The sequence below is a fragment of the Meriones unguiculatus genome, chromosome 5 (genome assembly GCF_030254825.1).
Source record: "Meriones unguiculatus strain TT.TT164.6M chromosome 5, Bangor_MerUng_6.1, whole genome shotgun sequence".
Lineage (NCBI taxonomy): Eukaryota > Metazoa > Chordata > Mammalia > Rodentia > Muridae > Meriones > Meriones unguiculatus.
In genome coordinates this window covers 84,081,197-84,095,446 of record NC_083353.1, presented here as the reverse complement: position 1 = coordinate 84,095,446, position 14,250 = coordinate 84,081,197, and the positions used below count along the sequence as shown (strand labels likewise).

The following is a 14,250-nucleotide window of genomic DNA, read 5'->3' as shown; positions in this document are numbered from 1 at the left end:
GTGTCTCTTCACACTAATAAAACCCTAAGACAAAGGACCCAGCCAGGTGAGGGTGGTCATCTGCCAACACGTGGTCTTGGGAGATAGAAGAAAGTAGGCTGAGCCAGGCATAGGGAATAAGCCAATAAGTATCATTCCTTCATGGGCTATGCTTCAGTTTCTGCCTCTAAGTTCCTGGCCTGCTTGAGTTCCCACTGTGGTTTTCCTCAATGATGGCTTGTGATTTGGGTAAGCCAAATAGACCCTTTTTTCCACAGGTTGCTTTTGGTCATAATATCTTACTCTCAGCAATAAAAACCCTAACTAGGATACCCCAACAAGACCAGAATGAATAAAGATACATAATTTCAGCAAAGATCTCAAGTGTGAGGCCAGTAAGATAGTTCAACAGGTACAGGTGCTTGCTACCAAACTTGACTACCTGGGTTTGTTTCAATAACCCACGTGTTGAAAGAAGAGAACCAACTCCCTTGGGTGGTCCTCCGACCTTCATACGTACATCATGGCACAAAGGTAAATAAATATCTTTTCTAATATCTTTTATCACGATGTAGTGTCATTCACCTCTAAACCCAGCACTCAGGGGGCAGAGGCAAGCAGATCTCTATGAGTTTGAGGGCAGTCTTATCTACATAGTGAGTTGAAGGCCAGGCAGGACTATCTAGAAGGTCTTATCTTTAATAAAAATTTAAACCTTAAGTGTAAGAGTCTTATTGGCCCAGCTTGAGCGTATGTTGGGCCTTAAACCTGTCCTTGTAACCAGAAAGTTTGATGCTCCCTGGTCAGGCCTTGGTCACATGGATTCTTCCAGGGCGAGGCTGGCCCCATCTTAAGACAGCCCCCATAGGAGTAGAGGATAGTGTTCCTTTTTAAACCAGGGTCCTATTATAAGAGGTAAGAGACCAGAAGGTAAATAAGGCAAAATTATAGCTATTGATATGAGGGAAAATAGAGCTTTTGTTTCAAGCTTCTAAGAACTGTTTTTGGATAAGCAGAAAACATTTCCAATACTTTGGGCACTGTAAGCGAAGCTAGTTTCTTCCTGTTGCCCTTGATGTTTACTCTCTACAGTTGCCTCCTTGGCAGTTCCCTTCCCTAGAGCCTGAATCTATGACTCTGCAGAATTCCCAATGCAGAGAAAAAGGCCTATCAATCAGGACTTCAAACAGAGCCCGATTCTGGGTGGCTGTATTAGTTACATTCACATTCACTGTGAACACAATTCCCGCCAGAAACAACTTCAGGGAGAAAAGAGTTATTGGGGTTAGTCTGTGCTATGTATCCTCATGCTAATTACTGGCCCCCCAAATCTGGTTGTCACCCAGATGAGCACATTCTCAGGCACACTTGTCTTTGCTGTGTAAACCTTGCTCTGCCTAATATAAAGTGGACTGGTTAATAAAAATGCTGAAAAGTGTGATTTGGCAGAAGAGAGGGAGGTGGGGCTTAGGGTCCCCAGCTTGGAGTCTGAGAGGGACCATGAGACCGGGACAGAGAGGAAGCAGAAGATGTAGCAGGAGAAAAGGAAGCTAGAGAGAATGAAGTTGCCACGGGGCAGCAAAGACCATGAGCATGTGCTGGCATGATGGAACAGAAGCATCCTAGAAAGGAACTATTATGGCACCTAACTTGGGAGGTGTAGCTGGGAAATAGCAAAATATCTTAGAGGGTTGATATCTGCCTAGTTATTGTGCCTTAAAGCTTTCATAAATCCAAGCGGTCTCTGTCTAGCTGGAGTAGAGAAGCCCTCAAGAGTCTAATATTATTTCCACACAGAGAGTGATTGTGGGGCGTGGTTTCAGAAGGCCTCAGTTGTGGTAGAGAAGGAATGGACGAGCACCTCTCAGCTTGGTGGTCACATCACAGTGGACAAGAAAGGGTTCGGGAATAGATGAAAGAAGAGGGATAAAAAGAGGAAGGGGGGACGGAGGGAGGGAGAGAGGAAGGGAGAGAGAGAGAGAGAAAGAATTGAAAGGAGAGAGAAAGGCTTAAAAGGGGCAAAGAAAACACAGGTGTGGACTTATTGCTTAGTGGGAAGACCAACGGTCAACCTCAGTACCAATTGGAAAGGCTGGCAGGGATCCAGCTGCACAGCAAGGACCTCTGCCATCTGGTCCTAGTGCTGTTGCTATTGCTGCACAGCTTGCCCTCAAGAACCTGGGAAGAGTGGGCTCTAAGCTAAGGCATATGCTTGAAAGGGGAGGTTCTTTCAAAATCAGTAGCAAGATACTGGCAAGTAAAACAGCACAACATCCACCTCAGATGGATGGACCCTCACAGGATGACAGAAAGGAGTGTTGGTTCTGGGGGGGTCTGGGGTGTGGACTGTATTGAAGATCTCATCAGCTGTGGCTGGGCCCTTCCTCCTCCATCTCCTGTCACTCTGACTCATGGCTCAGCACTAGCACACTCATCCCTGCTCCCCTAGCTCCAATATTCAGGATGCAGATGCCACTTAAGTGAGGGCAAGCTCTAATTAGCTCAGAACATCAGGATCAAGCCCACTGTGGCTGACAGCAAGATAAATACACCTAAATAGCCAAACGATTGCAAGTTGGTTTTTATTTTGTTCTAGCAATAAGAAGCTAGAGCAAGGGGGGAGGGGGGCTTGTTATCTCTGGCAGGCTTGATGGATGATGGGGTGTCTGGTCCGCCAAGCAAGTGTGACGTCCTGGCAGCAAGATGTCTCACACCACCACCCCACCACCACCACCCAGCCCCGCCAAGCTTCTGTCCTCATCAGAATTAGCATAAGCCTTCTCGAGATTATCTGAAGGCTAGCGTCAAACATTTTAGAAGCCAGAGTCTCACCTCTTCTCTGCCATGAACCTGTGAAATCCCAGATTCTGGGTTACAGAAACCCTTTACAAGACTTCCTGTTAAAAAGGTTTTTTTAGGGGCCAGTCGTGGTGGTGGGCACCTTTGATCTCAGCATTCTGGGAGCAGGGGCAGGTGGATTTCTGTGCATTTCAAGTTAGCTAGTCTACTGCATGGTGAGACTTGCAGCTGGACGGGGATTTCAGAGGAGGGTCTGTGTGTGTGTGTGTGTGTGTGTGTGTGTGTGTGTGTAGTTTTCTGTCGCTAAGTTGGTTCTCAGGGCACTAGCTTGCCGCAGGAGCACCAGGGGAAGGTGCATGGGGTGAAGGCAGAGGCAGGCTGGGCCAGGAAGAGCATGGGCAGCTCCGAAGTGAGCAGAGTGTAAGCCTAAGAGGGGAAAGAGGACAGAAAATGAGGGAAATTGAGGCAGGACAGTTCAAGAAGGAGCACCTGGGCACTCATAGCTCACCAGGCAGGTAGCCTGAAGGGATAAATCAGATGGCATTCTCCCTGCTTTAAACTGTTCTGTTGTCTGAACCCAAATCTATCTCCAAGGCTACCAAGGCCTGGTGACATCTGCCCAGCTCCCCTCTTTCTCTTATCTTGTATCTGCTGATACCCCACTATGACCTCAAGTCCAGAGCCTTGCCTGAGGCTGTGCAATGCTGTGAGCAACTTGCTGAATAAAGGGATGAAGTGGTGACTGTAGATTTAGCATTAGGGAGCCATAGCTCACCTCCATCCAGCTCTACTAAGGAAGGGGAGGGGCCTAGACTAGAAAGGCTTCCCAGTAGGGGGTCCATGGAAGTTGACTACTTTTACCAGATAGTTTTTATGATCTTGGGCAAAAAGTATCTTCATTATTTTCAAAACAATTACAAGGAAAAGCATTGGGTCTTTGTCTGTGATATTTTCTAGAGTCTGTTTGCCTGTTTTGATTTTTGAGACAAGGTTTCACTATGTGGCTGTCACTGTCCTGGAACTCCAGGCTGGCCTTGAACTCACAGAGATCCTTCTGCCTCTGCCTTCCCAGTGAAAGCCACTCTAGGGCATAAGAGATGGCTCAGTGATTAAGAGCACCAGCTACTCTTGTATAGACCCTAAGTCCCACTCCCAGCATCCACACAGTGGCTTACAACTGTCTTCTCTGTAACTCCAGTTTCAGGGACTCCAATATCCTCTCTGGCTTCCAAGAGCACCATGTATGCCCTTGGTGAATTTATATACATGCAGGCAAAGCACTCACAAATTTAAAACAAAACAACAACAACAAAAAAAAAAAAAAACCAAACAAACAAAAAAAAAAAAAGAAAGTAAGACCCTGTTTCTAAAAATAAAATTAAAATCAACACTTTACTTATGTGCATGTGTATTTGCTTGTGTGAGTTTCTATGCCCCACATGCATGCTCAGCCCTCAGAGGCCAGAAGAGGGCATTGGACCACCTAGAATCAGAGTTATAGCTGATTGTAAGTTACTATGTGGGTACTGGGAACCAAACACAGCTTCTCTGGAAGAGCAACCAGCGATCCTAACCACTGAGCCATATCTCTAGACTCCGCCCCCAATATTTTTAAATAGCCATTTTGCGGTTGATCAGCAAACCCACACATGATAAAGTTTCACAGAACTAATCACATGTGTATATATACATATACACACATGCATACACACATACCACCCACACATACATACATAAATAGATACATACATAAAGCACACCCATGTTTTCTTTGTGTGTTTTTTTAATTTTTATTATTGATTTATTTGCAAGGGGAGAGTTGTGGCTCCATGTAAAGGTCTGAGAGCAACTTGCTAGAGTCAGTTCTCTCCTTCCACCGTGTGAGTTCAAGGAATCAAACTCAAGCCATCAGGCTTAGCAGCAAGCACCTTTACCCATGAGCCATCTCACCAGGCCTCTTTGTAGTACTTCTTCTGACAGCATATGACTCTATGATGAGCTTGGGATTGTTCATGGAAAGAAAACACAACTCTAATCTCAAAGAGGATGAGAGACAGTTTATTCTGAACTGACTTGACCATGGCCCAGGAACACAGATTTAGGTCACTTCAAATTCTATGTTGTAACATGGAAGTAGTTTCTTGAAGTTTTGATTAGTTATGGAACAAAGAAAGGCAAATACATCAGTAGAAGCAGACAGGTCATGGCAAAGTTGGGAGAACTCTGTTATAGTCCTTAGCGGCCACATGACAGCATTCTCAGCCCTTTGATGGGTGGAGAAATCAGAGGTCTGCTCATACATTTGTATGAATTGAAGAATCTGTATCTGTTAGCCACAGGATGTTAGGTCTGGCACAGAGCTAGACAAGAAATGGCTATTTGTGGGGGGGTGGGAGGGGGACTAAAGCTAGCCCAAAGTAAATTGTAATTAAGCTCTGGACCTGTAAAAACTAAATCCACAAAGTAGCCACATTTTCCCAGGAGGAAATAGATTTTCCTTAATGCTCCTGCACAAAGCCCATTAACTCCTCCTTCTCTCTCTTATGCTATTTGAAATTTCAGGGAGTGACAATTGTGATGCTTCCTCTATCATTTCTCAGGGTATTTTAAATTCTAAAAAGGGCAACTGTCTCATTGTCCCCTTTCTTAAAATTAGCTTATTCACTGGGAAAACAGTCCAAAGCTGATGGGGGTGGGGGTGGCAATTTTTAATGACCTCCAGGCTTGCTGATTGTATGACCACCACCTAAGGACACCCAGATTTAGCAGAGCTGCAGTGTTGTGTGTTAAGGTGCTAGAGTTTAGAAATAGAGGCTCATATTTGCCATTAAACAATCCCGCTATTCATTTTCCAAACTTAAACTGCATTAGTCTGAGAATCAAGGACAGCTTCGTCCTTCCTAGAGTTCAATCGGAAAGCCCTTGGGTTGGATCCTCAGGGGAAAGGGAGAGGGAGAGAGAATACATGTGGGGTCAGGAATTGCCATTAAAATGTAGATTGGATTGCTCAGGTAAAGTGAAGCCAATAGGTCAGAAGGACATGACTGCAACTAAACGTTTTTTATAAGTAGTCATGGTGGCACAGTCCTGTAATCCAGCACTTGGGAGAGTGAGGCAGCAGGATCTCAAATTGGAGGCCTCCCTGAGCTACATCATACTGAAAGACCAAAGAATTAAAAATCAGTGGCTATTATTTTAAAGTTTAAAGCATAAGCCTGAACTAAGGCCAGCTAGGTGGAGACATGTCCAGCCACCTGAGGGGAAAAACTAGCCTCACTGCATTCTTTCCCCGCCCACTAGTTATACAGTTGCTAGGAAATTGGCCCATATGGCCAGGCCAGAACTGTTTGTGGTCTTGGGCCAATCATTTCAAAAGTCAAATTTCCCTTACCCAATCATGTAACGACAAAGCATGTAAGTCCCTGCTTTAAAAACCTTGTTGCCCTAGACCTCAGGGCTGCATTCCTTGTGACCCGTGTTCGAGCATGTATACAATAAAAAGCAAAAAAACAAAACAAAACAAAAAAATCCCTCATGTATTTACAGCAGTCTATTCCTGGTCTTTGGGGTCTCATGAACTAGGTATAACAATACCAGGCTAGGTTTGGTGACATAGCAAGACCTTGTCTCAAAGATAAAACAAGTAGATATGAAGAACAGACTCAGATCATCCCACTCCACAGGTGCTATACAGGGAAGCACCAGGGCTCAGATGGGGGGTGAGAAGCCTGCTACAGGAATAGTCAAGGCAGGGTCAGCAGGTTTAGGATTGGCCAGTTTGGGTCACTTCAGAACTGGGGCATAAACACTATTATAATAGTTGTCTCCTGGTACCTGCCTTAACTGATAGGGTGGGTGAAAGTGGTTTAGAGCATCTGAACTTGGGTGCTAGCAGTCAGGGCTGGGAGAGAACTGCTCTAGGTCATTTTGAATATGAAAGGATCTCAAGATGGGTGGCCACTCCAAGGTCAGCAAGGCCCATTGTGTCAAAGCTAAGGAGTGGGTTCCTGAGGCTTCTTAGGAACACCCCTTCTCTCTAGCCACTCTGGCCAACCAACAGGCTCACCAGGGAGCCACACCCTAGGCTTCCAGCCCAGCTTCTAGGCTTCTTCACCTGGTAGTGTTTCTACCTGTTTTCCCTGGTGTTTTTGTTGTGGTTATTGTTTTGATTTTACCTACTGTTTCTCTATGGATACATGCTGCTGCACAGCAAAACAAAAACAAGCTAAACTCATTAAGAACTGACAGTTACTCCCTGGCAATGATCAAAGAGACACCTTGTTGGTGGTGGTGTTCTTATAACAGTCAGGGGAAGAGCAAATGACGGTCCTTTGTTTATCCTACCTTGATGCCTGGCTTGGTGGCCAAAGCTGTCTTATGTCTAGGATTCATAAAAATTTAATCAAATCAAACTCAGGAGGAGGAAGACAGACAAAAACCTGTGGACCTCCAGGCCACCCACAGACCAGCACAAATGGAAGATGTCGCCCAGGGACCTTCCAGTCCCATGGCCAGACTGCAGCAGGAGCCACCACAATGTACGAATATGTGGTGGCCAGATTGGAGAGAGGAGAAGTGGAGCAGCTTGAGCATTATGAGGAGAGGTGAAACTGGAGACTCAAGGAGGTAGAGGAGTCACCTGTTATCAGTGGCCAGCCCTGCCACCTAGGGCTATAGTAAGGTCTCATCCTGAGCTGCCACTGAGGGCGTGTCCCCTGCTGGAGCAGCTGCCGGAGACCACATGGATGTCCAGAAGCTGCACATAGCTGGCTCTGCTCCTCATTGGATGTGGCACTCTGGAGGGCTGGCCCCATCTTTCATAGGTGGCAGTACTCTGGAGACAGGCCCTGTGCAGGCAGCACAGTGAAGTTGGTCCTGGCAGTGTGGGGTATGGGTGAGCCAGCCCCATGGATATGAATGTGGCAGAGCTGACCCTGCCACTCATCTGCCAAGGGATGGCACAGGTGCAGAGGTGATGCCAAATACCCCCTTCACACCTTTCCCTTGCCTCCTCCAGCAGCCAGGAAAGCTGTCCACAGGGTCATGAGCTTAGGAGAGCTAACTCTACCCCTTCATTTCTCTAGCAACTCAGGAAAGTGGACCCTGCACCTCACCTGGGCAATACAGTGGAGCTGGCCCTGATGACATAAGCACAGGTGAGCCAGCCACGAGGGTGTGAGAGCAGGATTGCCGTCCCAGCCCCTCACAGGCTACAGGATTTGGGAGAGTTGAGCCCTGACCCTTGACTGGGCAGCACAGAGGGGCTGGCTCTGGAGCCATAGGTGCAGGTGAGCCACCTTGAGTGCATGAGAGCAGGAAAGCTGACCCTGCCTCTTGCCAACGTGGCAGTGGTTGGCCTAACTGAGGTAGTGCTGATATCACCCTCATGGTATGGATAAGGGAGAACCAGTGGGCTGAGTAGCTCAGCTACCCCCTAGGCCCAAATCTAGGGCTCTGAATTGGCCCACCCCAAAATCTATATCATCTGCAAACAGTTGAGATGCCTGAAAGGGACAGGCCTGCTGTTCAAAAGCTGCAGGATCTCCATGACACAGGGCAGCAATAGGATAACCAGGAAGAATGTTCATGAGGATTCAGTATTGATAATGTCACAGAAGCCAAAGGTCCTGAACCAGACCAATAACCTGTTGCAATGAACATTTGCAAGTAAAGATGTGTGGACAGAGGGACATACTGTGGGACACACTGACATACTACAGCTTCCACCATGAGATGTTTTCTATGCTTTTTTTTGTTTGTTTGTTTTATTTGGGGGGAGTAGTTGCAAGGGTGAAGGGTGAATATAAGGGGACAAGGAGATGAGCAGGACTGGGATGCATGATTTAAAGCTCACAAAGAATCAATATAAAAGTTGTTTTTTTTGTTTTTTTTTTTTTTATGTTAAGCAGCAGCAGAAGAAGAACTGACAGTGAACAGCAAGCCTCCTGCATCGTGTTGAAGGTCTGTCCTACCTCCCTTTCTCTGGCCCATTCTTTATGTAAGAGGCTTAGTGGTCCACTGGTGGTCTGTCCTGTTATAATAATGATTACAGCCACACAACATATGTGGTATAAAGGAGGTTTATTTGTGGGGAGGGGAGGAGGAGAGGGGTTAGAACCTGTGTGAGCCTTGAAGACGGAGAGAGAAAGAGACTGAGATAGACCAAGAGACAGAGACTGAGCTGGGTGACAGGCAGTACCTATGTACCTAGCAAACCTGGCGAAGGTGATGATGTAGGACGTTGTCAGGCCCCTGAAGGCCCCTGAGGGCAGGCCAGCTGACTCGCCTGCACACCAACATGTCCTGTGCACACATTTTCCACCACTCTGCTTCTACCACTTACTGGGTCTTGTATAACATACACACACACACACACACACACACACACACACACACACAGCCACCTCCATCTCTTGTGGACTATATCAGAAGCTGGAGACATCCTGGATAGGCCCCTACTTGATAGGCTATTTTAAGCAGCCCATCAGGATAGGCTACTTTCAAGATGGATTACTTTAAGCAGCCCCCTCCTGATGGACAGGCATCTGGCTGTTTGCAATCATGACTTCTAGATGCTGTGCTGCACTGGATAACCTTTGAGCAGCTTCCTCAGGCATAGGCTTGAGAATCTGTACAAGGGAATTGTCTTTGTCTGGTAAGCCACAGGGTCCGTTCTTACTTGCAGAGAAGAACAGATCTGCAAGCTAGCTAGTGTCACGTGACCTTTTAAGGGGTGAGAGAATCATTCTTTCACCCCAGATACAGAGTGTACGAATGGGTCAAAGAAAGGTGAACCAAGGAGTTTATTGGAGTTACTTGGTGGGGCCTGGGTGACTGGAAGGCAGCTGCATCCCTAGGAAGTGCCCTGAGGCACAGCTGCAGTGCCCAGCCCCCAGTCAGGACTCCTTACAGGCCCTAGCGGGTGAGGGTTTTCTGTGCTTGGTTGCAGCTGCTCGGATTCAGAATAGCCGTGGTCATATCCAACCAGGAGGAAACAGGCAGGATGACAAATTCTTCAGTCTGGCTGGGGAGCAGGGGTCAAACGGCGGTCTTAGATTTCCCATCTTAGACCCTCTTATGACCCAGAGACACGGAAGTGCCTGGGGGTCAAGAAGCTGAGTCAGACCATGACCCCAGACCCTTACCCATCTTCATCTAAAACTAAGGCGAGGTCTCTAGCTGAAGTCTAAACATTCCCTCCCACCTCTACCTCTCAGTGGCTTTTCCTCCATCCAGCTCTGACTCTTATCTGTGTAAAGTGGAACTAGCACTCCCAACCTTGTGTCTTGTTTCTCCTGCTGGTGACAGGAAGGGGTAAGGAGATGATGGGGGGGGGGGTGTAAATGCCCAGGCAGCGCCTCTATCTACCAGGAGCAGGAGTAACATGTGGATGCCTTTGGAATCTCCTGCCAGTCTACTAGCATGCCTGGGTTATGCACTAAATATTCAATTATTTAGCCTGAAGCATCAGAGTGTGAGGAGGTTATCAGTGGCTCTAGCATTCTTCTTGGGGTGGCTAGGCAACACAGTTGGAGTCTACAGAGAGAGTTGGGGAGCATGGTCACTAGGAACTCCTTGGTTCTGTCCCAGCTGGCTGAGGTCAGGGAGATACGCGGGACGGTTTGTTTTCCGGAGAGGTCAATTTTGTTCTTTTTATTAATTAATTTTCACTATACATTTACTTATTTAGGGTGGGAAGGCTTGTGAGTGTCACAGTCCTCAGAGTGTGTAAGTCACAGGGCAACCTTCTGGAATCCACTCAGGTGGTCAGTGCTGGCGGCAGGCACCCTTAACTACCGAGCCGTCTCACAGGCCCCCAATTTTGTTCTTAACTTCTAGCTTTGGTGTTTACTTAGATATTTTCAGGACCTTGTGGGAGTAGAGCCTAGCATCCCCAGGAGCTGATTGCAGCCATAGAGCCACCATTGTGAAACTGTGTTCTGCCTTACCCTCTCCCATTGCACGGATGAGGAAACAGAGGAAGGGAACACAGTCAAGACTAGGTGCCACAGTCGCCACCTCCTTTCTGTTATTGCCCACACCCAGCATATGTCTTGTCTCTGGGTGTCTGAATGCCTGTGTCTCTTGGTCCTCACTCCTCTTGCCTCCTCTCCATCGCGGACTACTCCCGGGATGTCTGTCCCTCCCTTTGTTCCCTGATCAGATGTTCTCTTAGTCAATAGACCTCCGGAGCTGGGTGCAGCCGCCAACCTGCGTCTGCCGCGCCCCCTCGCTCGGCCCCCTCCGAGCTTCCGGAAAACGGGCGGGTCCCCGGCTCTGCCGTCAGCGCCCCTGCCCTCGGCCTGCGCCCCCTCCCCGCTGACCTCACGGGCGCCGCCGTCGGGAGCGCTTATAAGCCGCAGCCCCTCGGAAGAGCGCGCAGTCCACACGCGATCCTGAGGGCTGCAGACTCTACTCCTCCAGTTCACACTCTGCAGCTCAGTAGCTCGGACTGCCCGGCGGAGTCCCCACCTCGCAGGTAACGCCACTGACCCTGGGACCCCAAACAGGTGTTCCCTCCACCCGCCCCGCCGCCTTCCCGGGACGCACTGGCCAGGGCATCGGGAGCGCTGGCTGGAAGAGGTCGGCTAGCAGGTCCACGCCGGGACAGTCGGACCAACTCGGGGTTCGAATTTGTACACTAACCTTAGAAACAGAACCTTCACTTTGGAACCAGGGTGTGGGCGTCCAAGGAGGGTCTTAGTTTAGCCTAGGCACAGGAGCAAAGGGTTGCATGTGGAGTTCATGCATGCGAGCCAGAATCTCAGCTCTGGAGTAAGGAGGTTGGCTGTAGATGGAGCTTTGGGGCCGCGATGACTTTAGCTTCTCTGGCCAGCACTGCAGCCTTAAGGGGTACACGAAGGTGGGCAATTTGTCAATCCCAAATGCAGCGCAGACTCCCCCAACTTCGGGAGACAGTAAGGGATGGCGGGGACAGCGGGCTTTCCACCACCCCCTGGCTTCGATAGGGCACCGTGGCACCCTAGTGGACCTGGACAGGTAGCAGAGGCTCAGATGCACCAGGCGTAGGTGGTAGGTGACCGTGTTCTGGAGTGAAGGTAGGAGGGTGGGGCCACTACCCCAGAGCAGCGAGCGCTGTGCATTCACCCTTGTTCCCACTGCCCTTGACCCTAGACACCACCATGCCGAGCCCTTGGCTGCTGCTGGCTCTGGCTCTGATCTTCACGCTCACCGGTATCCCTGAATCCTGTGCCTTGCCAGAGGCAGCCCAGGAGGAAGGTGCGGCGACTCCAGACCTTCCTGGCCTGGGAAATGTCCACATCCGGCCAGAACGTCGATTCTTGCCGAAAGACCTTCAGCGGGTGCGAGGGGACCTGGGTGCAGCCTTAGGTAAGTATAGGGGAAGAGAAGTGATGTGGGGGTTGGGGGGGAGGTAGGGGAGCCACCTGCCCTGCCTCTTCCAGACTTAAGAAGCTCATAGCCTCATAGCCACTTCCTTAACAGGGTAGAGAGGTGACCACCCCTTGGGACCACAATAATTCTCAGTGCTAGAAAGAATCAGAAGTCAGACTTCAAGTAGTCACAATTTCATGAGGCCCCTATCTGTGACAGTTTAATTACCATTTACTAAACACTTGTATCTAAGACCCTGTTTATAAAGACACATTGCCATTTTTTTACTGACAGCTGGGGCTCAGAGAAGTCGAGTGGCTTCTGGTCACCCAGCAAGGAAGTAGAGAATTGGGACTGGAAGAGTGAGGTGCTTGACCATCAGTGTGCGAGGGAGTCTATAAGGCCTGAGGAACAGACAGGGGGAAGGAGGAGCTGCCTGAAGTGCTAGGACGGAGAGCAAGTCTGGAGTGTGTCATGGGCCTGCAGGCAAGTGTCCCTGATGAAGGGGCCAGGTTCTCCCACACTGGCTTTTCCTTCTCCAGACTCCTGGATCACGAAGCGCCAGCACCCAGGCAAAAGGCAGGAGGAAGAGGAAGGACTTGAAGCTGAAGAGAGGGAGGACTTGAGAGAAGGGGGTGCCTGGAGGATCCACAAACGACAGCACCCTGGCAGACGTGCCAACCAGGACAAGTACTCACGGGTAGACGAGGAGGCTGGTGACTGGCTGCCACCATCCTGGTTACCAGATTTCTTTCTGGATTCCTGGTTCTTAGATGTCCCCCAAGTCAAGCGGCAGCACCCCGGCCGGCGATCACTCCCTTGGATGGAGTCTGAAGTCACCAAGAGGCAGCATCCAGGCCGGAGGTTCATAGATCCCAAGCCACAAAGAAGCTGGGAAGAACAAGAAGAGGGAGAGGGTGTCCCCGTGCCTGAGAAACGCCAGCACCCTGGCAAAAGGGCATTGGGTCACCCTTGTGGGCCCCAGGGGACTTGTGGCCCAATAGGCCTGCTCCAGCTCCTAGGTGACCTGAGCAGGGGCCAGGAGACCCTGGAGAAGCAAAGCCCACAGCTGGAAGCCTGGGACAGGGAACCTCTGTTGGAGGAGTAAGCCTAGCATTGGGCTTCAAGTCTAGGATGACATAAGCCCTGTGTGCCCCATCCCATTCCCTTCATCATCTTTTCTGTCTTAGAAGCTAAACCTGAGCCCTCTGTACATAGTGTCCACCCAATCCCCTTCCTTACCCACTTCAGGGACTCCAGAAAGCCAGTCAGGAAGTTAAAGATGCTGGGTTGGGGGTATCTCAGATTGTTCCCAGTTGTTCCCACAGTCCTGCGCCCCGTCAGCGCTGGCCCAAGATGGTTCTTCTACATCTCCTAAAGGACTTCCTCGGAAAGAGTGGGGTTGAAGAGTTTTGGTGTTAAAATCTAACTTCTGTCCTCTGCCCCATGTGGCAAGACTGACCTGGTATAATTTGAGCACATCCCCCAAGGTTGAGGGCCCTAAGTTTGGGAGATATTCAGATATGCCCTAGGGGAAGGGGGTCACATCTTGTATATAACCCTGCTCTTGTTCATCTCGATGACAATAAAATATATCCAGGTCATTGGTTCCTCTGCTCTTCTGTCTAGACTGAGGTTTTTCTTTGGGGGCTTTTTGGGTTGGCTCCCAGCTACAAGCTCTGCCTGAAGGACATTAAAAGGATTCCCTCTTATCTGAGGAAATCAGGGCCCTTTTGCATGCCGACAGTCGCAGAACACAATGTTACTGTGGCTAAGGGTCTGGCTCTGAAAGTTTTGATTGGCTGGGTGTGGTGCGTGGAATTAATGACTAGAGAAGACTGTTGGATGTTGTGGAGCCTTGAGGCTACCAGATTTGGGGGTGGAGGGAGGGGATGCAGTGTGTGTGAGGAGGGTGGGGGGTGTTGGTCCTGTGGCAGAAACATGAACCGGGCAAAGGATACAGTCAAGAGAATAAAACGAGGGAGCTTCTGGAGTCAGTCATGAGCGGCAGGCTAAGAGGGAGCAGTCACCTGATCACTGTCCCGAACAGTGGTGCGGCAAAGTGCTGCCGCACAGTCCTCCTAGGCGATATTACTATCTAAGTGAAGGAACTGGCCC

The 14,250-nt window shown here is 49.3% G+C and overlaps 1 protein-coding gene and 1 non-coding gene across 8 annotated transcripts in view; both read left to right on the top strand.

The window, feature by feature from the left end:
- Positions 1-13,743, top strand: part of Trh (thyrotropin releasing hormone) — an 80,619-nt gene extending 66,876 nt beyond the window's left edge. For 3 of the 7 annotated variants that reach the window (XM_060383769.1, XM_060383765.1, XM_060383766.1), the window contains 4 exons: positions 7,863-7,934; positions 8,688-11,257; positions 11,914-12,129; positions 12,675-13,743. In XM_060383769.1, the coding sequence (XP_060239752.1) occupies positions 11,922-12,129; positions 12,675-13,240 (774 nt within the window). In that variant the 5' untranslated portion in view covers positions 7,863-7,934; positions 8,688-11,257; positions 11,914-11,921 and the 3' untranslated portion in view covers positions 13,241-13,743. Of the gene's footprint in view, positions 1-7,862; positions 7,935-8,684; positions 11,258-11,913; positions 12,130-12,674 lie in introns of all 7 variants that reach the window. The other 4 variants (XM_060383770.1, XM_060383767.1, XM_060383768.1 and 1 more) reach the window with 2 other exon arrangements.
- Positions 7,029-7,172, top strand: LOC132654417 (small nucleolar RNA SNORA48). Its single transcript, XR_009592069.1, has one exon. It is a non-coding gene; the product is annotated as a small nucleolar RNA SNORA48 (small nucleolar RNA).
- Positions 13,744-14,250: the final 507 nt, after the last annotated feature.